General features: G+C 33.7%; 3 protein-coding genes across 6 annotated transcripts; 2 read left to right on the top strand and 1 right to left on the bottom strand.

Moving 5' to 3' along the window:
* Positions 1 to 473: 473 nt before the first annotated feature.
* Positions 474 to 8375, top strand: LOC122586665 (choline/ethanolaminephosphotransferase 1-like). 4 transcript variants are annotated; one of them, XM_043758644.1, is made up of 20 exons: positions 474 to 602; positions 1512 to 1676; positions 2515 to 2524; positions 2606 to 2656; positions 2794 to 2871; positions 3034 to 3109; positions 3190 to 3212; positions 3291 to 3391; positions 3511 to 3605; positions 3719 to 3787; positions 4304 to 4373; positions 4747 to 4810; positions 4897 to 4937; positions 5173 to 5257; positions 6397 to 6459; positions 6596 to 6654; positions 6785 to 6837; positions 7186 to 7258; positions 7864 to 7916; positions 8009 to 8375. In XM_043758644.1, the coding sequence occupies exons 2-19, from the start codon at positions 1540 to 1542 to the stop codon at positions 7883 to 7885; spliced, it is 1170 nt and encodes a 389-aa protein (XP_043614579.1). In that variant the 5' UTR covers positions 474 to 602; positions 1512 to 1539; the 3' UTR covers positions 7886 to 7916; positions 8009 to 8375. The 4 variants fall into 4 exon arrangements, with proteins under 4 accessions (XP_043614579.1, XP_043614582.1, XP_043614580.1 ...); XM_043758645.1 differs by lacking the exon at positions 474 to 602 and adding an exon at positions 1022 to 1124; XM_043758647.1 differs by lacking the exons at positions 7186 to 7258; positions 7864 to 7916; positions 8009 to 8375 and adding an exon at positions 7003 to 7179.
* Positions 8376 to 12242: 3867 nt separating this feature from the next.
* On the top strand, positions 12243 to 17185 carry LOC122588774 (ACT domain-containing protein ACR12). The gene is made up of 10 exons (XM_043760969.1): positions 12243 to 12459; positions 13428 to 13482; positions 14310 to 14417; positions 14683 to 14777; positions 15026 to 15110; positions 15250 to 15309; positions 15632 to 15687; positions 15861 to 15966; positions 16075 to 16143; positions 17008 to 17185. The coding sequence occupies exons 1-10, from the start codon at positions 12296 to 12298 to the stop codon at positions 17068 to 17070; spliced, it is 861 nt and encodes a 286-aa protein (XP_043616904.1). The 5' UTR covers positions 12243 to 12295; the 3' UTR covers positions 17071 to 17185.
* A 2540-nt stretch (positions 17186 to 19725) lies between these two features.
* LOC122588083 (extensin-2-like) lies at positions 19726 to 21120 on the bottom strand. Its single transcript, XM_043760224.1, has 2 exons — positions 20752 to 21120; positions 19726 to 20262 (listed from the first exon to the last, which is right to left on the bottom strand). Exons 1-2 carry the CDS (start codon positions 21118 to 21120, stop codon positions 19726 to 19728), a joined length of 906 nt encoding a protein of 301 aa, XP_043616159.1.
* Between the last annotated feature and the right edge of the window lie 2090 nt (positions 21121 to 23210).

Genomic DNA, 23210 nt, shown 5'->3' with positions numbered 1-23210 from the left:
GAAATTTATTGGAAAGGATTCTCTCAAGTTTTCTTAACTTGACTAGTCAAGTTGGGTTGGCCCTTGAATGAAAATCAAGGGTCAAGATTTAAATATTATCTTTAAATCTTCGTGTTCCTTGCAAGATGTACCTCGTGGAAGCCGTTGAAAAGAAACTATTTATAATCGTGTTGACGAGAGTTTTTTAAGGTGCCTGGTAACCTGACCACTTTTTTGGTAACCCGATCAGACTTTTTGTAGTGACCCTGACAGGGGCCCGCTTTTATTATGCCATATTTACCATTATAGACATGGGGGCCCGCACTTTTTTCACTTTTTGCAGCGAGGGTCGTTGCAAAAAGTAGTAATGGTCGAGATAAAAAAAATAGTGGTGGGGAAATGGGGGCGTTTTTTAATCAAGATATTTAATTTCATTTTTTAAATATTTAATTTGGCTATAATTAATGCAAAGCTGTAAAAAAGAAAAAGGAAAATACGGTGTCTGTCCAAAAAGTAGTGCACCTAAAAATATCACCAGAAAACACATAAACCGGCGGTGTAACAAAAACTCTGCATCGTCGTCTTCCAGCTGACGTCATTCTATACTCTCTCTGTCTCTCAAGGTAATCCAGCTGCCGTCATTCTCCATTATATTACTATAGTAAACGGTTTTTGTTACTCTTTATACTAGATTACTAGTCCCAAAACACCCGATCCATTACACTTATAGATTTTAATTTTTAAACATTTTATTTTTTCCTTCTCGATCTGTTATTATTATTAAAATTATAATTATTTATATATTATTTTTGCATTATTTTTTTACTTTGTTAAATTCATGTAATTTTTGTAAGGAAAAAAAAAAAAGATTCTAGAAGCATATTATGCAAGTGGAAGGGGAATGTGATAGAGAACCAGATGCCTATAATTGTTTTTTTTTTTTAATTTAAAGCTTGTTATATTTTATCTCTTTTTATAATAAGTAAGCAAAGCTATTTCAAATAGCTTTTTTAAAACTAGCTTGAGCTTATAAATTAGATACCTTTAATGCATTTAAGCTCGGTTTTCGGTCACTTTGCCAAATGCCTATACTTAAAGTAATAATAGCCACAGTTCGCGGCTCTAAGTATAAGCTCCAGCTTCCGGTTAGTTTGCATGTTAGACGTGTTTGCTTGCTGTATGTATCTCTGTGTATGTGTGTGTATTATAGTTACATAGAATGTTTTATTCATTTATTATGTATCTAATCTTGTTAGAATTAATGCACGTGTCAATCTACGGTTTTTCATTACTTTGATATTAGTACTTGTATCACGAAAGCTTGTGGTGTTAGCAATTTGAAACCGAGTTACTGAACATTGCAATCTGTCAACAAATCTAATTAACTAGAAAGTAAACGGTTGCAATCTTTTGTTCCAGTTTAGTGGTATTTGCTTTGTATGCAGAGAAAGTTTGTTTCTTTGAATTTAAGATGATTGATTACGTCTACTGTTATGATATCACCTTTTACATTTGTTTTTTTATATTGGCAGATTGTAAAGCTAAGTTGTTGTATATCCGATGGGATATATAGGTGTTCATGGAATTAATGCACTGCATAGATACAAGTACAGTGGTGTTGATCACTCTTATCTTGCTAAATATGTCCTGCAACCGTTCTGGACCAAATTTGTTACTTTCTTTCCTCTTTGGATGCCGTAAGCCCGTATCACCTTTTTTATTCTCACTTTTTTATAATACGTACTTATTAATGTGTATGTGGGTGTCTTATAATATGGGCATTGTTCTGTTCAGAAGAACCGTATTATAATTATGTAAGGTAATATATAGACTACATTGTAACTTAAGTTTTATAGAGTTCTGTCTGAATAGTTAGATGGTCTTTGGGCTTTTTGGTACGGCCCCAGTTATGTTAGAAAAACGCAATCTTAAACACTCACTGCAGTTTCTGAAACTCAATAAACAAAAATTCAGGTATACAACACATGTCAAAATACACTTTTAGTTGTATAGCCACATGCTAGCATTGTTTGGGTTATTCCATAGTTATAATGAAGAAACTTATCGGAAAGAGTACCTTGTGCGATTTACCATTGAGGGAGATTGCACGTAACATAAATACTTGTATCCAGTTATAGGGTTTCGTTGTGTAGTATAATGATCTTCCTATGCTGAGAATGGAAAAAGTGTTAATTTGCCCAACCACATTCATACAAGAAAGAATATAACATATTGAACTCACTCTAAATGAGTGACGACTTTGAAGTGGCCATGATTGTAAAGTTACATTATATACTGTGATTTTTTACTATAGCCCTTTCTAGTGAATCAGGACATTAAGATGTATGATTATAATTATGGGAGACTGTTTCCTATATCGAGTTCTGATCACTTTTGAATCTGTTTAATGAGAACTAACTGCTTTAATATGTAGCACTCCCACCTTTTATGTTTCTGTGTTATTGTACTCGGGCCATTTCTATATGTCACTAATCCTCTTCGTCTTCTTGTTGCATGTCATGGATGCTTTATTAGACCGAATATGGTAAAATTCCTCAATTATCTTATCTTATACTGATATATAATCTAAAGCCTTTTGTTTTCTTACACAGATTTCTCTTTTCAGATTACACTGATGGGATTCATGTTCTTGCTCATCTCTGCGTCACTTGGCTATGTGAGTGCACGATTCTGTAACTTTTTTTTTTTTTGTATTGGCCTAAATACTTATGTATTCGGTGTCTTTCATGCATAATGAGTATTATCTTCATTTAGATTTACCTGTGTTGTTACCAATATTTAATTCTGTTTTAGATATATTCACCTCAATTGGATTCTCCACCACCAAGATGGGTTCATTTTGCTCATGGATTACTCCTCTTTTTGTACCAGGTTTGTTCACCATAAATTGTTTATTTTGGTGCTTTTGTACCTTTCTTGGAAAGTATTATTATTTTTTTTTTCTTTCAAAGTCTATATATCAATAACAGGTCATTTGGGTATATCTTTTTGATGGATTTTTTTTGTCCCTAAAATTATGTATGTTATTGCTAGACTTTTGATGCCGTTGATGGAAAACAAGCTAGAAGGACAAATTCTTCTAGTCCATTAGGAGAACTTTTTGATCATGGTAATTAATTTGTTACTCTATGATTTCCACAGTTCTCTTGCAAATTATGTGAATCTTATTGTTTTTCTTACTTTCTGCAGGATGTGATGCGCTTGCTTGTGCGGTATGTTTTTTTTCTTCTTAATTCTATATCTGCTGCAGTTTATATTGACTAATGGTACTCTATCGATGTATGCATCAGTTGGAGGCATTGGCATTTGGGAGCACTGCTATGTGTGGAAGATACACATTTTGGTTCTGGGTGATTTCAGCGGTTCCGTTCTATGGAGCAACATGGGAGCAGTAAGTACCATATTGTTGTAGATATTCCATCTAAAATTTCGTAAATTTGAGTTGGTGTATTTTTTTAGGCTACCAGTTACTTGGTATGTTGATGTTAGTTTCATACTTTCGTGTTACAGTTATTTTACCAACACATTAATCCTACCGGCCATAAACGGACCAACAGAAGGTCTCATGCTGATATATGTTGCACACTTCTTTACGGCTATAGTTGGTATGCAACTTTTACTTGTCTATGATCTAGTATTCATTCCTATATCAGACTCAGATTTATTTTCCATTCAGATGATCATTACACATTTCTTATTCGGGTTATTTCAATTCCAGGTGCTGAGTGGTGGGCCCAAGATGTTGGGAAGTCTATTCCGTTGCTGGGATGGGTTCCGTTTATAGATGGTACAGCTCTGGTTTATCACTTTCTAGTCTCTCTCACTCTTCATTTGTCTCACACAATGCTAGAAGCAAGATAACAGAATAACAGAGTTACAATAATCATATGGCTTGATATTCATTTATGCTGTCCTTTGACATGTTTTAGAATGTCTGATTTTTTCTTGCATTTTATTTCATCTATCTAGAGCTTAAACTAATAATCAATCACATAAATTTATTCCATAGTTTCTTAGTTTCAAGCCAAATGTTTATTAATTAGATTTACTATAAGTCTTTTTACCAAAATCACACATTTATAAATTTTTTTAGTTTCATAAGCCTGTACAAAATAACATTATCTTGCATTTTTATTATCTAGCATTAAATTTGATACCTTTACCAAAATTCCTTTGTTGGTCAAAACCAATATTCATCAATTAAAATTAATTTCGGCAGTGGAGTATGTATTTTATATATTTATATAAGGCACTTGAATCATCAATTTGTTTCTTAATTTAATCATCATGTTAATGAATTCAGGAATCCCTACTTATGGAGCAGTTTTGTTTTGCATGATACTATTTGCTGTTATACCAACAATCACTTTTAAGTAAGTAATCTTTGTTATTTCCTATTGAAAATCTGCTCTTCCTTATTGCGTATCTGTATGATCATAAACTCCCTAATTTATGTATGAATCACCAAAAGTTTTAGCAAAAGAAAGAAGAACAAGAAAACAAAGAATGATGATTAACAGAAATGCTTCTTAATGTTACTTGGCAAAGTTGATTGCAACTCTGTACATAGTGTTTCAATAAATAATAATGATTTACAAAGAAAAACAAGTGAATTAACCTGACAGTCTACGCCAGCTTTATAGTCAGATACTTTCCATTTATCAAGATCGATTTTGTGTAAACATTCTAGAGATGACAATGGTTACATTTTGTCCTGAACTTGCTTTTACTTTTTCTTGTTTTCAGCGTTCAGAATGTTTACAAGATTGTGCGTTTGAGACATGGAAGCATGCTAAAGGCCTTGGCTATGGTAAATAACATATCCTAGTCGACCGTGTGGTTATTTTAATGATTTAAAAAAAGACTTATGGGACATTCTAAATTTTTCCATGCCAGCTTGTTCCATTTGGTGTGCTATTGGCAGTAGTTTTGCTGTGGTATGTATCGCTTCCTATATCTGCGTTTTCCATGTTCATATATATATATATATGTATGTATAGCTTGCTTAGCTTTCTCCTATTGAGGGGTTATTTGGGTGGGTGTTTTTTCTTTTCTTTTTTTTTTTGTTCAACACTTCTTTGAAACAATGTTCGAAAGTGAAAATTTTCTTTTTTCTGGTATGGAAGGATCATTTTTATATCTAATGTGAGGTAAAATATCTTTCTTTTGTAGGGATTATATGTCTCCATATGATTTGATTGGAAAATACCCTCATATGGTAGTTATGGGAATTGGGCAAGCATTTGGATTCCTTGTGGTAAGACTAGTTTAATTTTACCCTTCTATGTTATAGTTGATTCTTGAAATTATATACTGTCTGTAAACTAACTGACTTCATTGGTTTTGTCATTACATGTTAATATAAAAAAAGCTTGCTAAAAATCTAGGTTGATAAAAATTAGAACTTTTTTTTTCAATCTCAAACAACCCAAAGTAACATTAAAGTATACAAATAATTATAAAGAAAATATAATTTGAGCTTTTAAAAAAAAATCAAAAACCGGTCGAGTCTTGTCGGAATAACCGGTCTGTTCAATCGTCCCCTTAAAAAACCAGGTCCTTTTGAAATGGCTGACCAACCGTTCAACTGGATGATTCGAACAAGTTTTTAAAGTATTGCTGACAATTGAACTCATTAATCCACTCTAAACTTACCTAAATTTACACAAAATCATTTTTGTTTAAGTTGATTATAGAAAACGTGTTACCTGTGCTACTGACGTTACGTATACTATACCCTTCAACAAATTCATATAAGGTCAGGCCAATATTTTTAAGTGCCATAATAATTTCTATGTTTGTCATAATTATTATTACATTAATATTCTTCTATGTTAAGTTTTAGTCCATCTCTCACCTAAAACTACAATAATCAGTTGATTTTAGCTTGGTTATTGTAGAGATTATATCGATCTTATCTATGAATAAGGTCAAACCTTAAAAATAAGTAAGTTAAATGTGGCGAAGACAAACACGCTAAATTACCCTCTTTAAATTTGCTATACCCATATCCCTTGAAAGTTATACTAGTTTTGTTTCTGCATATCGAGTTTTGTCCCTGAGCCTAGCTTACCCTTGTATCTTTTGAAAGTTATACTAGTGCTGTTTATATCATATTGAGTTTGGTCCTTGAGCCTAGTTGTTTGTTTTATGTTTATTATAAAAGGATATTTGGAAATCCGACAAAAATGTGTATTATTTGAAAGAACTCTTTTGTAAATTTCTACTATTATTACAAGCCCCATTGAAAAGTTTTGCTCAAAGTTAGGTAAATAAGCTTAACATTCACATTTGTAATTGGAATTTATATATAAGCTTTTTCACCTGCATAAATAAGTGTTTCAAAAAGTTAAGCTTATAAAATTCTGCGTTATTAAGGCTTTCTTTTGTATACAGGGAAGGATGATATTGGCTCACTTGTGCGATGAGCCCAAGGGATTGAAAACTAGTATGTCGATGGTAAGTTAACATCTTTTGGTTCAACATTTAATTACCACATTTTTATGTATTAATGTATTATTTGTCACGAGCCTTGCTAATTCTCATAAGGAAAGAAATTTTTGTTTAATGATGATTGACATTTTTGTTTTCCCAGTCTTTGTTCTATCTCCCTCTTGCGATTGCAAATTCACTCACTGCTTGGTTAAATGATGGGTACGTGGTCTTTGACATAAAAGCACACTTCTCTCATCATTTGCTAATTTTTTTGCAACAATGTAAATGAAGTTATGACCTATTATTTCTTCATCAATTGGGTAATGTTTGTTATTGAATTTTTTGGCAGAATTCCTCTGGTTGATGAGAAATGGGTTCTTCTTGGTTTCTGTCTATACACGGGTATGATTTTAGTTTCGTATCAGAGGTGGCTTGGTTCGGGTAACGGGTCAAAACATGTTTTGGTTGACTTACAAATGCTTTTTGTTCACTTTAGCAAATGATCAACTTATGATTACAAAAATAACATCATAACACTACTAATATGACATTGGTAAAACAATGTAGGAGGCTGAATGCATTAGGATTAGATTTTGACGATTTTCAACCCGTTCGACCACCCCAGCTCCACCCCCCTTCGCCTATTTACGTCATTTCAGGAAACCATTGATTTGTATCTATGAGATTTCAGCATTTTCTTGTTTTTGAAGTGTAATTAAGATGCTTGACTAATGCTCAATTGCTTCTCAGGTGCACTGTATCTACACTTTGCAACATCAGTTATTCACGAAATAACAACTGCTCTCGGAATCTATTGTTTTAGGTAAAGCAAAGCAATATTTTGCAACATCTGTATTTTTTTTTATTAACTGATATCATAGTAGAATTTGATTGACAGTCGGCCAAATGGTCCTTGAAGACATGCACTTTGTGTGAGGGGTGCACATAAGTTCATGTCTTCCAAAAGCACCAGAGATGGTGATATCATCTATTTATTTGTGAATGGGTCATATTAGGTGATGTCTAATCTCTACCGGATCAAATGGGTAATATAGAAAGTTAGCTAAAGAAAACAGGTCAAATAGTTGAAAGTCATCCGAAATGTGTTTTTAATGCATAAAAAATTAAAATATAAGATCTTTTGAACCTCAGACCAAGAAATTATATTATTTTATCAATGAAATTATGTAACTTCTCTAATTATAAGTGACATGCTAATTGTTCACAAGAAAGCATTATTTGGACTAGTGTTGGAACCCAGCCCAACCCAACTCATCCTATTTTAACCCAATTTTATCCTTTTTGACGGGTTACAACGGTTCTGATCCACCCATTTTGCCACTTTCACTATGCACCAAGTAGGTATCTGAACTGCATGTTTTTGTATCTGTTGATCATCTGGTTGCTAATCCCGTGGTAAAATATCAGGATCACAAGAAAAGAGGCTTGATACATCATACATGTTCATGTGCCATTTGAAGGTATGCTTTATTCCTAGGTGTGTATATTGCATTTAGAATTTCTTTCATTCTTTGTATCTCTTAATATTGGGATTTCATATTTGATTTTCTAGGGCCATAACTATCTCATGCTTCCATTCACAATACCATCTAACCAGAGTGCTATTTGGCTGCAAATGGGTCACTATATTCCAACTATATTCAGTCTCTCTATGACTCCTATGTATCCCTATCATGTGTTTTGGTGCAACTGTCGCTTCTCGACATGGGTTTCTATTCTTTTGTAGGAAACATTTACAGTTTGTTTAGCATGTTTCTTTTTGCTTTCTTTTTCATCCTGTTATATATTATGGTTCAGGTGGCCATCGTGGTATACTTAACTGTACTCTAAGAGTGCTTTTGTGACCGGATCGTTGGGAGTAGATACATTATATTTTCCAAATATCTATTAATATACTTTATACGGACTTTATAAGGTTACTCTATGATTCCTCCTTTTTTTTTTCTGTGTAATACTATCGTAAAACGTTGGAGGATCGATCAATAAGCTTATATATATGAAGATAATAATCATACTCTTGGAGGTAAGGTGCCTGGACTGAGTTTAAGTATTCAGAACTTTCCTATAACAATACAAGCGCTCAAGCATGCATTCTTGCAATGCAGCAGGACTGAACACTTTGTGGTTGGCAATGATGGGCGGTCTTGGCTTATCTTGCTTCACAAAATGGTTTAGAATTAGAAATTAGAAATTATAAATGGGTGCGCGTGGAATGATTGTAGTGTTGAGATATTATTAGCTATGAAATGAAATTGTTATTAGAAATAATAGTTGTATGGAATAAAACAAATGATATTTCATATTTGTATTGACCAATTCACGAATTATTTCGAACTTGAACCCTGCTTTTGCTGTTTTGGGTATTGTACAGTTAAAGATAGTTCGAAGTCAACATTACTTCATGTTTGGTTGTTGACATTAGTAACAACTAACAATACGAAAGATTCAGTAAATTATGACTGTTATTTGAACTACTGGCTGATTGGCTTCGACAAATAACTCAAAAGTAAATTTTGAATCTTCGATTTGTATGTAGTTAAGGGTGATTTAAATTTAAACTATCGCTTGCGATTTCTTAATATCTTTAAGAAGATGGATGATTGATTATTGTACTCGATAGAGATGGACTAAAGAACTTTTAAAGCAACTAATGGGTATTCGATTGGTTTAGTTTATAAATATAATTATTTTTAATCCATACAACTTTGTTATATGCTAGTTTAGTGATTAAAAATGTCAAATCTTACCTAACAGTTTTGTTATTAAGGGACATAAATATTCGTGCCAATGTACGCATGTATATTTTTAATTTTAATTGATTATTATATTAGAGTTGATTATGACAACGTACCAATAACAATGTTCCCCGTAATAACGCGGTGCAAGTAATTGATGTGATGAAATGAAACAACATCATTTTTGTTTGTTTTGGTGATAACTGATAAGAATCAATAACTTTGGAATATAGTAAGATAAAAACTTTATGAGTCGGATACTTTGTTATTTACTTATCTTAAGACATGTTTCAGTTATGATAGTACCTTCTATCAGTTCTATGTAAGTAGATAGCTCTGGGGGTTTGATCCTGACCCGAAGTGCTATTAGTCACCGATCATTTTAGCAACAAACAATTAGCCAGAATGTGCATTAATTCATTTTTTAAATACGCAAATTAAAATATCAATTTTTAACCTAAGGCTATCCAACTAGACATAGTTTCATAATGCATTGTAGGAGCTACGACTCATAATGTAACAAGATTCCAAAAAGAAATCTGGAGACCAGAGAATAGAGGTAATGGGCCTCATTGAGACTTGAGAGACAAATGGAAGTTGACGATGCCACTTTTAAAATAAGTTGTCAATATTGAAAAGCTTCATATATGATATAAGTGACATCTTGAGTCGTATGATACTTTTTGTTAGGGAAATGATCTATACACCATTAGATTTTGACCGTATATCATCAAACATGCTATATAGTATTGTACTGTATAATACTCTAAAACGTATTTGATAGTGTACGGTCAAAAACAAGTGGTGTAAAGATTTTTGTTAATGTACCGACTGCATCCTTGCCTTTTATTAATCAAACTTTGATGGGCTAAGAAAGACCCCTTGGTTGTTAGAAGAGCCACTATGATACTTTTTGTTAATGTTGACATGACTTTTTCAAAACCCAACTTATATTAGACTAACTTACCTAAGGGAGTAAACCAAACTTATGATTTTCATATAAACTAACTTTTAGTAAAAAAAATAATATTTATAAGGTACCAAGGTGGTTCACTAGCTAGTCACTATTGATTCATTTTGATGATGTACATGAATTGCCTAAAAAAGAAAAAATAACCACGGTCCTTTCACAAGGTTCGTCCACGGATCTTTCTCTCGATAATCAATTGTTGGCCATTACCCTTTGTTGGTTGGTTTCCTCATTGGTCCTCAAATATTACTACTCCTCCCGTCCCATATTAAATGTTCAATTTTGATTTGTCAAGTTTTCTGCTTTAAACTTTGACTCGGAAAATATTTATCTATATTATATAACACTTCATATAAAATATATGGATGGATTAAGTTTTCAATGTAATTTTCATTGATATAACTTTCGTCAACTGTTATATAACACAATAAAAGATATTTATGGTCAAAGTTACAAACAGAAAACTTGACTAAGTCAAAATTGGAAATTTAATATGGGACGGAGGGAGTATTACATATTGTTTTAACCGAAATTGCAATCGAAATTAAAAAGATATATAAGAGAATTTTGCGCCGAAATCATCAAAGGATCGAGAAAAGCCATCTTGATCGAATTCCATAAACAAGTTGAGTCAAGACAAGTCCATTCACAATCCTTATCAAATTTGACTTGATGTTTTTTTTAGTTAAATACCATCTTATTCTTAAGTGTTTACATTTCTAGTTTGATTTATATTAAAATATTGTGGATTTTCAATAGTAACACCTTGATTGTACCGTTGTATCCATAAAGTTTTATTTTTTAGAATTCGTAAAAAAATTATCAACTAAACTTTTAATGGATTATTAGATGTAGTGATTATATATTTTATAAGGATATTTAAATTCGATGAGGAAAGAGGTAAATCTAAAATTTACTAGCATGATATCTTGTTGAAACGAATATCATTGAGCTTGATGTCAAAATTAATATGAATATGTTGTTAGGAAAAAGAGATTTATATTTGTTAAAATTTTGGAAATTTGGAAATACGTTGATGGTGACATAAAGTTATAAACGGATTGGAAATAGGTATGAGTTAGATACAAAGATTCTACCCATAATAATCGGGTTTCATATTGAATTGTAGACGGGTGTATGAACAAACAATAGTGTTGAACTCAAAGTAATTATTAAAAAAAAAAATGATATATCCTCCTAAATAATTATACTGAAAACCTTTTCAACTATAAGATCATTACATTTATCAAAATCAAAAGATGAGATTTACATATTTTAGTGATTTTAAGATGATTATTAGGAGGATTTACAGACGAAATAATATTTTTCGAATATCGATTAAGTGCCTTAGTATTTGTGGCATGATGCAACGTGTGTTCGAGTTAGTCCATGAGAGATTTTGTTTTGTTGGTGCAACACGTGTTTCAATTAATCAGAACATCAAGTTTTTCTTAACTTTTAGTAGTCGTCGTTATTTTACGTGTTATTTTTAATGTAGCGACGTAAAGTTCTTGTTTTAGCTTTGAATCAAACCATGTACATTCATTAGTATCGACTAGTTTCTTAATAGTAGTTTTTGTTTTATCTATAAACCCTTATAAGGGGTATTGAAATTAAGATTAAGTATCTTTTTCATTCTCATACTATCCTTTACATTTACTTTATATTTTATTCATCATATTCCTAACTACCGAAATTACCCTTGCAAATAAATTAAATCCACAAAAATAAATTGTTCTTTGATTATAATTTAATTAACATTGATCTTTCTATATGGTTTTAAAACAATCGACAGAATCTTATAATCTATATTTTTTTCACATTGTGTAACCAATGTGTTCATCCACAAAATTAATTGTAAAATTCCGACGCAACGCGCGGGTACTATTCTCGTATTATAAAAATTGAATGCTGTTTAACAAAAAAAAATCATTTTTATAAAAAAAATAAAATAAACTATTGAGAAAAAGGTGGATTAATGACGTCGAAAGGGGCCCATTTGAATGAAAGATGATGATGACCCACCAAACACCTTTCTATAAATATATTCCAAATTAAAACATTTATTCATTTCCATCACTTCACCACGTCACTCCATTTCCATTTGCCGGAAATCAAAAACCATTCGACAATAATGGCTACCACCGTCGCCGGCGCAACATTCTCTTCAACCGCTGTCAACATCCGTCGTGATTCTCCGGCCAAACTTTCCGGTCCCGATCATTCATTTTCCACTATCACTCAACTCTCTCCTTTCAAGTCCTTCTCACCTCCATCACTCCATTTTCCTCTTCGAAAGTAAGTGTTCCATATATATATAATAATATTTTATATCATTTTTGTATCAGTGATCTGATTATACAGTTTAAACTTTAAATAATATATATGTAGTGTATGTGATTTTATTGATTAATAATTGTTAGATAAATTAGATGACCTAGTTAGATATATGAGTTCTGATAATAATGTAATTATATGTATATAAAAAGTCAATATCATGTTTGATATTTATATTTATTATATATATTATATATATAAATTAAGGAAGAAGCGTTTCTAACTTTAATCGAGAATCCGTTGTACGTGCCGAAATTCAAATGTTTATTGTGTGTATTGAACTTCCAGTTATATTGTATGTATCTGGCTTGAGTTGTGAACCAGTGACATGGAAGTATGGCACCGGACTCGATGACGTGGAAACTTTTTTGCTGCCTTGTTCACGAAAATAACGGTTTAAATGATGAAGAAGTCATCTAGTCGAAACACCACTTTTGATGACGTGGCAGTCTAAATAGCTGACATGTCACTGGTTTACAAGTCATAAGACTGTAAGAGGTTGGATACATACGAGACGCAATAAGTGAAAGTTTGATACATTGAACCGCAGCTTTTAAAATAGATTATGTACAGTATATTTATTAGTATTGTTTTTGAAAGATTTAGAGACATTTTACACTTTAATCTATTTAGAGACATTTTACACTTTAATCTAACCATAATTTGCAGTCATTATTGTTTTAAGAAATTGTATTTTTGATGGTTAATAGAGCTAATATGATGAGAGTAAAATGTAATACTAAGTTGGTAGTAGTCTTGAATTGATATTCGGGCCATTTTGTTTGGAACCTGGTCTGAGTTGGCGGATTACTGGTTGTATACCTTTTATGTAACTGTATTGAAAAATGGAGCCGTGTTCCTTAAATTAGGTGTTTAAGTTAAATAATGTTTGATGAATGTCGTTTAGTACTAATTCTAGTGCTATGCAGGAATATTGTTCACGCTTCGGTTGATGGCGTTGACTCACTGGGTATAAGCTCCTTGGTCAGTTTTACAACTCTTTTTCCTCTGTTTTGTTGCTACGTGTAACATATGAGTACCTGTGTATTGCTGATAAAGAAGGATTTGGTTCTGTATATGCGTATATTGTATCTACTTAGTGTTGTGATATCACTCGATAGAAATCTGTGATCATTCTACAAATCTTTTGTCTGTCTGTAGTCCTACGATTAACAACTGATGCTAAGCCCATGATATAATCATAAGCCTTGAAACGTAAGAAAAGGTATTCATGCTTTCTTTAGAGTCATGTAATTAGTTTATGGCGTGAAAGCCAAAGACTGCACTGATCTATCGTCATAAATTGTGCAACAATTTTTGTTATGCCGTGTAATAACTGAAGATTCTTTCAAAAGAATGTAAATACATCATTTGAAATATATTCTTTTTTTTTTTTTTTTTTTTTTTTTTTTTTTTTTTTTTTTGTCTATGCTGTATCTATATACCTTTGAGGGAGTTGTGTGTCAGTTAAATGAGGCATCCAAACTACTTGCTCCTTAAAATTGTTAAGGTTGGCCTATATGGGACATTTTATGTTTCTTGAGTTCATTCTATATGAGGTAGCATTTCTTTTTGAGAAAATTGTTTTCCACTATGCGTAGTTAAGGGTTTCTCTTTCAGATATCAATCTACCCCATTACTGTTGACACTGACCATAGCAAATAAAGTGGTTGCCTTTTTAGGGTAGGCAGATGTCATATTAAGAAATGTATTACCATCTGTACTTCAATTATAGTCTGCCTACTAAACAGCCCGAGTTCTTTCTCGAGATCTCGACATTGACATGGTATTTCGTTTGAAAATCTGAACAGGATGCTGATATCCCCACTCCGATTGTTCTAATTGATCAAGATTCAGACCCATCTGCAACTATTGTACAAGTTAGTTTCGGTGATCGTCTTGGTGCCCTCATGGATACGGTAATTGTCTAGCGTCTTCTTAATCATTAGTTACATTTTCAAGTATTATATTCTTCTGAATTCCTTGCCTTGCTAATGCGACTTTAACCTGCAGTCTCATACACGTGATTAAAAAAACTAGCCATTAAATTTAGCCTGGGTTGCTATCAAGTAGATTCTTTTATATGTGCCTACTTTACCAGACTAAAGTGTGTAGGTATTCAAATATAATGACTCCTCTCTCTGTATGAATATGTTGGCTAATACTGGTGCATTTCCGGTGCAGATGAAGGCACTGAAGGATCTAGGTTTGGATGTAGCAAAAGGAACTGTCACAACTGAAGGATCAGTCATACAAACAAAATTTTTCATTTCTCGATTGTGAGTATTCTTCTTATTCATGAATCTCATTTGTCTTTATGTTTTTTTGGTTTGGTCAAGTGTTTTGAAGTTCTAACCAAAAATCATGGCTATACAATATGTCAGTATTATCTTTTTTCCTCTGAATTATATGACAGTTTCTTGAACTGTGCATTTTGACATTTTGTCACAAGTTGTGTACCATATACGACTCACCTATTTTATTCACACCATTGTAACAATATCTGCTCACGTTTGCTAATTTTCAGATCCACTGGGCGTAAAGTTGAAGATCCAGATCTTCTGGAGAGAATCAGATTAACCATCATAAACAATCTTTTGAAGTATCATCCCGTATGTATTATGTATCTTATGCACTACTTAATGAATAATTTAGCTCATATATTTTTAAGAACTCAGTTGGTAAAAACATTCATTTTGCTACAGTAATCTGCTTACACTATGCAACTGCTTTCTTTTTATATATATCTAGGAGTCTAGCTCACGGCTTGCAATGGGGGAGGCTTTTGGCATACAAGCCCCAGTCAAGAAGGTAACTTTTACAATAAATATGGGGTATGTCAGTCGGACTGGGTAATAATATATTACAGGGCACCGTCAGACCTCTATATATCTAGTTTCCTGCAATATTTTGATGGGTTTGTTTCATAATAACGAATATAAGAAGTTTGTACAATGTTATCTTTTTTTATTTCCCGGAAGGCTGTACAGTGCTATCATAGAGCAGCATGTAAATAGATTATCAAGATGCTTGTCTTGTGGCAATTGTAAATAGAATATCAAGATGTTTGTCTTGTGGCCATTACTTGTCGTATTAATATATCATACTAATTGATGCCTTTGTCCTATGGCAGCTTGATGTTGATATTGCAACTCATATACATGTCAAGAATGATGGGCCTAAAAGGAGGTTGGTTAGCAACTATGCAAATGAAACTAAGTTTTCAAATAACTATATTTTAAGAAATTGTTTCCACATTATGTATCTCCAACCTGAATTAACATAGCAACACAAAGATAGTAGAGTTGTCAAGTTGAAGTGTCTCTAATCCATTAATCCGTTGGTATCTTGGTGTGGTTTAGCTTGTTGTGCATAGAGACCGAGGATAGACCAGGGCTACTTTTAGAGGTTATTAAAATAATGGACGATGTCAATATTACTGTGGAATCGGCAGAAATTGATACTGAAGTATGTTACCATCTTTGTGTCCTTCACATTCTTTCTCAATCTATTCCCTTAAACGTACACGTTGTAACTTGTAAGCACCACTGATGTCGTTTACCTTGAATCCTACAGGGATTGGTTGCCAAAGATAAATTTCATGTTAGCTACCGGGGGGCAGCTTTGAATGAGTCTTTGTCTCAGGTAACCAAATTGTTTCCATGACTACTCTAATATTTTTTCATGTAAGCTGGAGTGGAAGTACGGTGGGCCGGGCTGGCTTGGTAATGGTTCAAAACAGGCATTTTTAATGTGCTACTTAAAATATGTGAGGTTAATGGTTTAGTTATGATTACAAAAATTATAGTATTACGCTAGTTATATAAGTTTTTCAATGAAGCGATTCAAGCGTCCATGAAAAACTATTTTACCATTTAACAAGTTCCCATAATACCCAAACATTCATTTGGCCCATCTGAAAAGTCATGAAACGGAAGCCAACTCGACCTGTTTGTAAGTAAAGGGGTTAAATTGCTGTCTTTTGCATGTATGTACAATGTACTTTCCCGTAGTCCTGGTATATAGTAAATCTGGGCTGGTAGAATGAGTAGAATGATGTCTCTCTCGTTCGGAGGTGAGGGCAAGGTCGCGTTTTTGGAGGCTCTGTGCATATGTACTTCCTTTCTTGATGAAAAGAATGTTGGAAATATAGATTAATAGATATGGTCAAAATTTCACAGCTTTTTATATACGACATATATATATATATATAAGTAAAGTAAAGTAACTCCCAATGCCGTCTTCCACGGGTTTTGGGTCCCAATACCGTCTTCGACGGTGTATGGGGGAGGTTGATATGTAGACAGCCTTACCCTACCAAAGGTAGAGAGGCAGCTTCCAGGTTCTACCATAGGTAGAAAAGGACCTCCAGCCTTGCTGGGCATGAGGATCGAACCCATGACCTCTGTTTCCAGAGGCATGAGCTCCAACCACTGATCCAACCCAGTTGGTTATTTATATATATATATATATATATAAAGGGAAATTATCTCTAAACTTAATGCACAGGTGTTAACCAATTGCCTACGCTATTACCTCCGGAAGTCTGAAACGGCTGAAGATAGTTACTAGGGGAGCACATCCATTTTCAACATGTATTGCATGCATACTCTGTATAATTACTCAACTTTGTTCAGAATCATGATTGTTTCCTGCATATCTTCTAAGATGTTGCTTTTTTAACTCATCTGCCTTATAAAACATTTTCAAGGTTGTTAAATTACTTAAATTTAAAAAAGATTTGAAATAACCAAAATATTCGTACAACTTATATCTTAATTAATACCTATTTGTATTTAATCAAACTTTCTGTTTGTTTAATTAAATTATTTAGTCTACTATAATTCAATGTTAAAAAAAAAGCATATTATAATTTACATTTTATAACATGTAATTATACTCCTAAAGATGTCAGAACAAGTAACTTTTGCAGCGGCCCCATTGTTTTTTTGACCAGCTTTTTGAAGGCATAATTGTTTGATTTTGTAAAACAAGTTTTGAGCTTAAAACTTTGCAAAAGCAGTATTCCTGACGGGTTCATTCAAATCACCACGAGTGCCAGGTTTAAAGCGGTCAATCAATCACAACGTTACGCTTGGCTACAACTTTTAGCTGGCTTAAAATGAACCAGACAATGGTAGTGGGTTTAGTAACTTAGTTTGTCCACTAGTCACATTTCCCACATCTGTTTATTTGGTATCACCGGTTCGAGGGAACTTGGACGAACCTGATAGTGCTAGTATTGTGTATACTAGTTATCAAAACTGTTTTGCATAATCATAGGCAAATATGTCTCGTGTCACATGAGTCATTTGGATTTGCCAAAACAATCTCGAGCCAAGTCCAATGGACAATTAAATATCTACCTTTTCCTTATTCTACTTTTCTTTTTGGTATTAGTGAGGTAAATTTTCAAAAATTACTTGAGAAATTTGTTGAAACTAATTCTGTTTATTAAGCAATATTGTATAGTTCGGTGGTTTCCAAATTATATATATGGGTTATAAGAATTTTATCCATAAGAGATGATCATAGCGGATCTCATTAACCATTTTGACTTTTGGCTGCAGCCATGAAACTTGTCGAGTGCATTCGTAATCAAATTTATCAATACTTATGGATAAACTCAGGGGGTTCAAAATCAACTTTCATAAAATTGGTAATGGAATGCACAAAGTTTGTAGAATGGCCCTTAGTAGCATTATATTATTTTGTTGGGTTTAAGTTTTATTGTTATGGATCGACTCGTGGTACAAAATTATTAGATCCTGATCGATTAGATTTGACTTTTTTTTAGTACGGATAGGAAAAAAAAGAAAGCAATTGGTGCATTTAGGAATTTCACCCAAAACATTTGCAAAAATAGGAAGTCGCCATGTCCCCAGAAGTTCGGTGTCTAAGACACCGGACTTAGTTGCTTTTTCGATTCTCCAAACTTCTTTCTTTTCATTGTATTCAATTTTGTTTTGAAAAAGTTGATGCCTGCATGCTAAGTTCGGTGTCTATATGACCAGACTTCAATTCTGAGTGCCACCTAGGTGAAGTGCGGTGTCTTAGACACCGGACTTATGGGGACGTGGCGAAGTTCGGTGTCTTAGACACCGGACTTCCTAGTTTTACAAATGGTTTGGGTTAAGTTTGCACCATTGGCTTCATTTTTGTTCCCATCTGTACAATTTTTTTCATGAGATTTTGGTGGGTGACGTAGTTTAAAAAAAAAAGATCAAAAACAATAAAAGGTAGAGAGAATGACTTGCGTATTTAAAAATGCTTAAAGTTGTATCGATCTAACTGACCTTTTTCGGCTAATCTACAAAAAAGGACCCAACAAAATTGCAAGCTTCTCAAGAAGAGGATTGCGATTTTGCAAAACTCGTTGTGTTATATGCTATGATTGCGATTTTGATTTTTACTTTTCCATACGATAAAAAAAAAAAAAGTTTTGAAGATCTTCGGTGTATGCAAATACATAAACGGTACAGAAGCAAGCTGGTGATCTTCATATTACTTTCACATAACAATTTGAAAGATTTCCTATTTCTTTGCACGGATAGAAAAATCTAATACAAAATCGTATCATCTATATATCAAAAACGTCAAACTTGGAAGGTATTCCCAAATAGCCTTTTTCTTGTGAAGCTTGCGATTTTGTTGAGCATTTCATGATAAATTTAAAGAAGTTGGCTGTATATATGACTTTGGACTCTTTTGGATAACGAAGTTATTAGGTAAAATATATGAACTACGGATGAGATGACTTGTAAGTTAACCAGATTGTATTATAAAAGAGTATTCATTAATCGATTTATCTTTGGATCAACAAATAAATACTCGTATATAAATATATCCCATGCACGTTTATTGACTAATTGTACTTCTACCCGTTATACATTTTCATTCGGTCAACAGCAATATATTTGAGTTGAAAATACAGACTGAAGTTCAAACACAGACAATTATGAGTATTTAAAGTTGGAGCACTTATATTTCTATAACTCACAAACAGATAAAACTTCGGTTTACATGCACCAATAATAACACTATAACTCAGAATGTAGTTATATGTTACAACCTCTTCTCATAATTATAAATAACATGGAGGGGGGGGGGGGGGGGGGGGGGGGGGGGGATCTATGGATGAAGATCGACATTTATAGTCAAAGGTAAAAACGATATTAAAAAACTTCAAATAGTTAATCAGGGATATGATAAGTGTGCTTGTTTTTCTCACTTAAACGAGTATGGGGGAGGCGGTGATCTGTAGTAGTATGCGGGTGGTGGTGGGGAAGGTGAAGGTGGTGTCGGTGAGATATAATAGTAAGGTGGAGGAGGGGAAGCTGTAGGAGGTGGTGGAGACTTGTAATAATATGGGGGAGGGGAACGTGTTGGTGGTGGTGGTGATTTATAAATGTATGGAGGTGGGGGCGAAGGAGATGGTGGAGGTGGTGATTTATAGACATAGGGAGGTGGAGGTGATGGGGAAGGTGGTGGTGGTGATTTATAAACGTATGGAGGTGGTGGTGAAGGAGATGGTGGTGGTGGTGATTTATAGACATAGGGAGGTGGAGGTGAAGGAGAAGGTGGTGGTGGTGATTTATAAACGTATGGAGGTGGTGGCGAAGGAGATGGTGGTGGTGGTGATTTATAGACATAGGGAGGCGGAGGTGAAGGAGAAGGTGGTGGTGGTGATTTATAAACGTATGGCGGTGGTGGTGATACATAAATGTATGGAGGTGGTGGCGAAGGAGATGGTGGAGGTGGTGACTTGTAGACATAGGGAGGTGGAGGTGATGGGGAAGGTGGTGGTGGTGATTTATATATGTATGGTGGTGGCGGTGATGGAGAAGGTGGTGGTGGTGAATTATAGACATAGGGAGGTGGAGGTGATGGAGAAGGTGGTGGTGGTGAATTATAGATATAGGGAGGCGGAGGTGATGGAGAAGGCGGTGGTGGTGAATTATAGACATAGGGAGGCGGAGGTGATGGAGAAGGTGGTGGTGGTGATTTGTAGACATAGGGAGGTGGAGGTGATGGGGGAGGTGGTGGTGGTGATTTATAAACGTATGGCGGTGGTGGCGAAGGAGATGGTGGTGGTGGTGATACATAAATGTATGGAGGTGGTGGCGAAGGAGATGGTGGAGGTGGTGATTTATAAACATAGGGAGGTGGAGGTGATGGCGAAGGTGGTGGTGGTGATTTATATATGTATGGCGGTGGCGGTGATGGAGAAGGTGGTGGTGGTGAATTATAGACATACAGAGGCGGAGGTGATGGAGAAGGTGGTGGTGGTGATTTGTAGACATAGGGAGGTGGTGGTGGTGATTTATAAACGTATGGAGGTGGTGGTGATGGGGAAGGCGGTGGTGGCGATTCATAAACGTATGATGGTGGTGGCGAAGGAGATGGTGGAGGTGGTGATTTATATACATAGGGAGGTGGAGGTGATGGCGAAGGTGGTGGTGGTGGTGGTGATTTATAAACATAAGGCGACGGCGGTATATAATCATAACTTGGTGGAGGTTGTGAAGTGTAATCATAATGATTATCGTTAGCGGCCACAACATGTGTAGCTAGCGCACACATTGCAAAAGCACATACTAATCGCAGCCAAAACATGGCCATATGTTTTGGCAAGTCCAAATAATACAATTAGTAATGCGTGATTAGACTATGAGAGATTTGGATGTATTATACAATGCATGCACCTCTTTTTATAGGTAATGTTCTATAAGTTATGCATTAATACAACTAGTATAAAATTATAAAGTTATATGAGAGAGTTGGTAGTCACTAAGAGTAGTATATCGTTCATGTACGTACGTTGAAAAATGAATCGGTTAATTAGTGGCATTGACATTTTCAATTGATGGCCACTACGATTTAAATAATTGCAAGATAGAGTAGTAATTGATTAAAAATTACATATATATACGGTGAAAGTTTTGATTATTTCTTTAGAGAAAAGTTGATTTTGACCAAGTTATCAAGAAAACAAACCTTTAAATTAGTGCGGCCACTGTAATTTGTATCAGATCACGTTTTGAATTTTTAAAGTATATAAAACGAGGTCTCGACGGACGGGAACTCCTACTCTGACTATAATTTTGCGATCTCTAAGCGGGATTTTCAGTCATCTATCTCGTCCATTGAGTATAAGAGAGCAAATGATGGTATAGCAATGAACATCAGGATGATACATGGCGCAAAAGTAGATATGGTTCGGTATTCCCTTGATTCTTCAACTTTGAACTTAAACAATTTTATTTTTATTAGATAATATTTGATGAAAGTTATATAAATTGATTCTGTTATTTTTATTGGTATAACTTTATTAGGTTTGCTATAACACACACAAAAAAAAATATTTAGCTCAAAGTTTATAAAAATAAAGATTTTAAAATTCAAACTAAAACATTTTTAATGTTAGACGAAGAGAATAGGAACATATGGAGTGAATGGCATTGTCAATTTTGTGTAATAATCCTACAACTAATGAGCTTAAACAACTTACCTGTTCTTAATACGTTTAGTGAATTAGCATGAACAGGTAAAGCAAAAGAACGATTAATAATCATTATGAAACTTACAAAACGGTTGGAAACTTAATTCATTTATTAAGCAACAACATTGTAACTCATTTCCAGAGACTACACATATATGGGTTGAAAGTTTAACATAAATTATATATGTCACCATAGAAAAGTCTAAACGAAGAGATGACGATCAGGCATGTCTTTAGTAGTGGATTATACCAGCCGTTGGTGAATGTTATTGGAAAATATTCAATATTGCAGACTTTTTTTAATCTTCTTTTTCTTCGACTTATATAACTACCCCATCATACTGATTTTGACCTTGTCAGATTTACCGATTAATATCACGTAGTCCATTCGTCTCATTTAAATATCTTAGTTTAACTTCAAATTTTTTTTTCCTTTAATTTTAACCTTAGAAATATACGAGTAACATTTAATATAAAATATATGAATGAATTAATTTTTAAAGGGTAATTTTCATTGATATAAAATTCTTCAATTAATATATAATACAAATTAAAATATATACAGTCAAAATTAAAAAGAAAAGACTTTGAAAGTCAAAATAAGACATTTAAAATAGAACAAAGAGAGTATTTCTTAATCATTAAATCCATATAATTAATCAACTACAAAGTTATCTTTCAACGACACGAATTTTTCAACGAAATTCACCTTAAAAAAAACAACATATTTGGAAAACACCATCGAGCTTAGATGACCTAAACCTTTGATACATACCCGAAGAGTGGAAGCTTCAGATATACAGGAGTGTTGTCGTGGACGGGGGAGAAGAGAAGAAGAAAGACAATCGGCGATTGCACAATGAAGTGACTCGAGTTTCATCTCAAGGATGACCTACGGTGGTTTGTACTGGTGGTCATCAAAACCCATGTCTTCTTTGCAATGAACGCCACTGGGTTTGTTGTAAATTAAAACCCGTTAGTTTTGTAAGGGTAAAACATGGTAAAAATAAATGGAAGCTACTCTAGTGACATTGTTTATTTAGCGACGTGGAAGTTAATTATGAAGTTTATTTAACTCAATTTGCTATTGTCGAGGTGTTTCTTGCGGGATAACAAAAATTAGTCATAATAATGATATTTGATATTATTTTTCTTATGGTTTGAGTTTCATTTTGTATGTGGGTTTGATTTTTAATTGGTTTGTTGTATT

This window comes from Erigeron canadensis, chromosome 2, assembly GCF_010389155.1.
Source record: "Erigeron canadensis isolate Cc75 chromosome 2, C_canadensis_v1, whole genome shotgun sequence".
NCBI lineage: Eukaryota > Viridiplantae > Streptophyta > Magnoliopsida > Asterales > Asteraceae > Erigeron > Erigeron canadensis.
This window is presented reverse-complemented; position numbering and strand designations above follow the sequence as displayed.

What these genes read in the sequence shown, in the direction of transcription:
- LOC122588774 (XM_043760969.1), top strand. Translation starts at nt 12,296, where the DNA reads ATGGCTACCACCGTCGCCGGCGCAACATTCTCTTCAACCGCTGTCAAC. An exon ending in CGGCAGAAATTGATACTGAA is followed by an intron (nt 15,967 to 16,074) that starts GTATGTTACCAT and finishes TGAATCCTACAG; the next exon opens with GGATTGGTTGCCAAAGATAA. An exon ending in TGAATGAGTCTTTGTCTCAG is followed by an intron (nt 16,144 to 17,007) that starts GTAACCAAATTG and finishes CTTAATGCACAG; the next exon opens with GTGTTAACCAATTGCCTACG.
- LOC122588083 (XM_043760224.1), bottom strand. Translation starts at nt 21,120, where the DNA reads ATGGCCATGTTTTGGCTGCGATTAGTATGTGCTTTTGCAATGTGTGCG. An exon ending in CATCACCTCCGCCTCTGTAT is followed by an intron (nt 20,263 to 20,751) that starts GTCTATAATTCA and finishes TATGTCTACAAG; the next exon opens with TCACCACCTCCACCATCTCC.
- LOC122586665 (XM_043758644.1), top strand. Translation starts at nt 1,540, where the DNA reads ATGGGATATATAGGTGTTCATGGAATTAATGCACTGCATAGATACAAG. An exon ending in CTTCTTTACGGCTATAGTTG is followed by an intron (nt 3,606 to 3,718) that starts GTATGCAACTTT and finishes TTTCAATTCCAG; the next exon opens with GTGCTGAGTGGTGGGCCCAA. An exon ending in CTCGGAATCTATTGTTTTAG is followed by an intron (nt 7,259 to 7,863) that starts GTAAAGCAAAGC and finishes GTAAAATATCAG; the next exon opens with GATCACAAGAAAAGAGGCTT.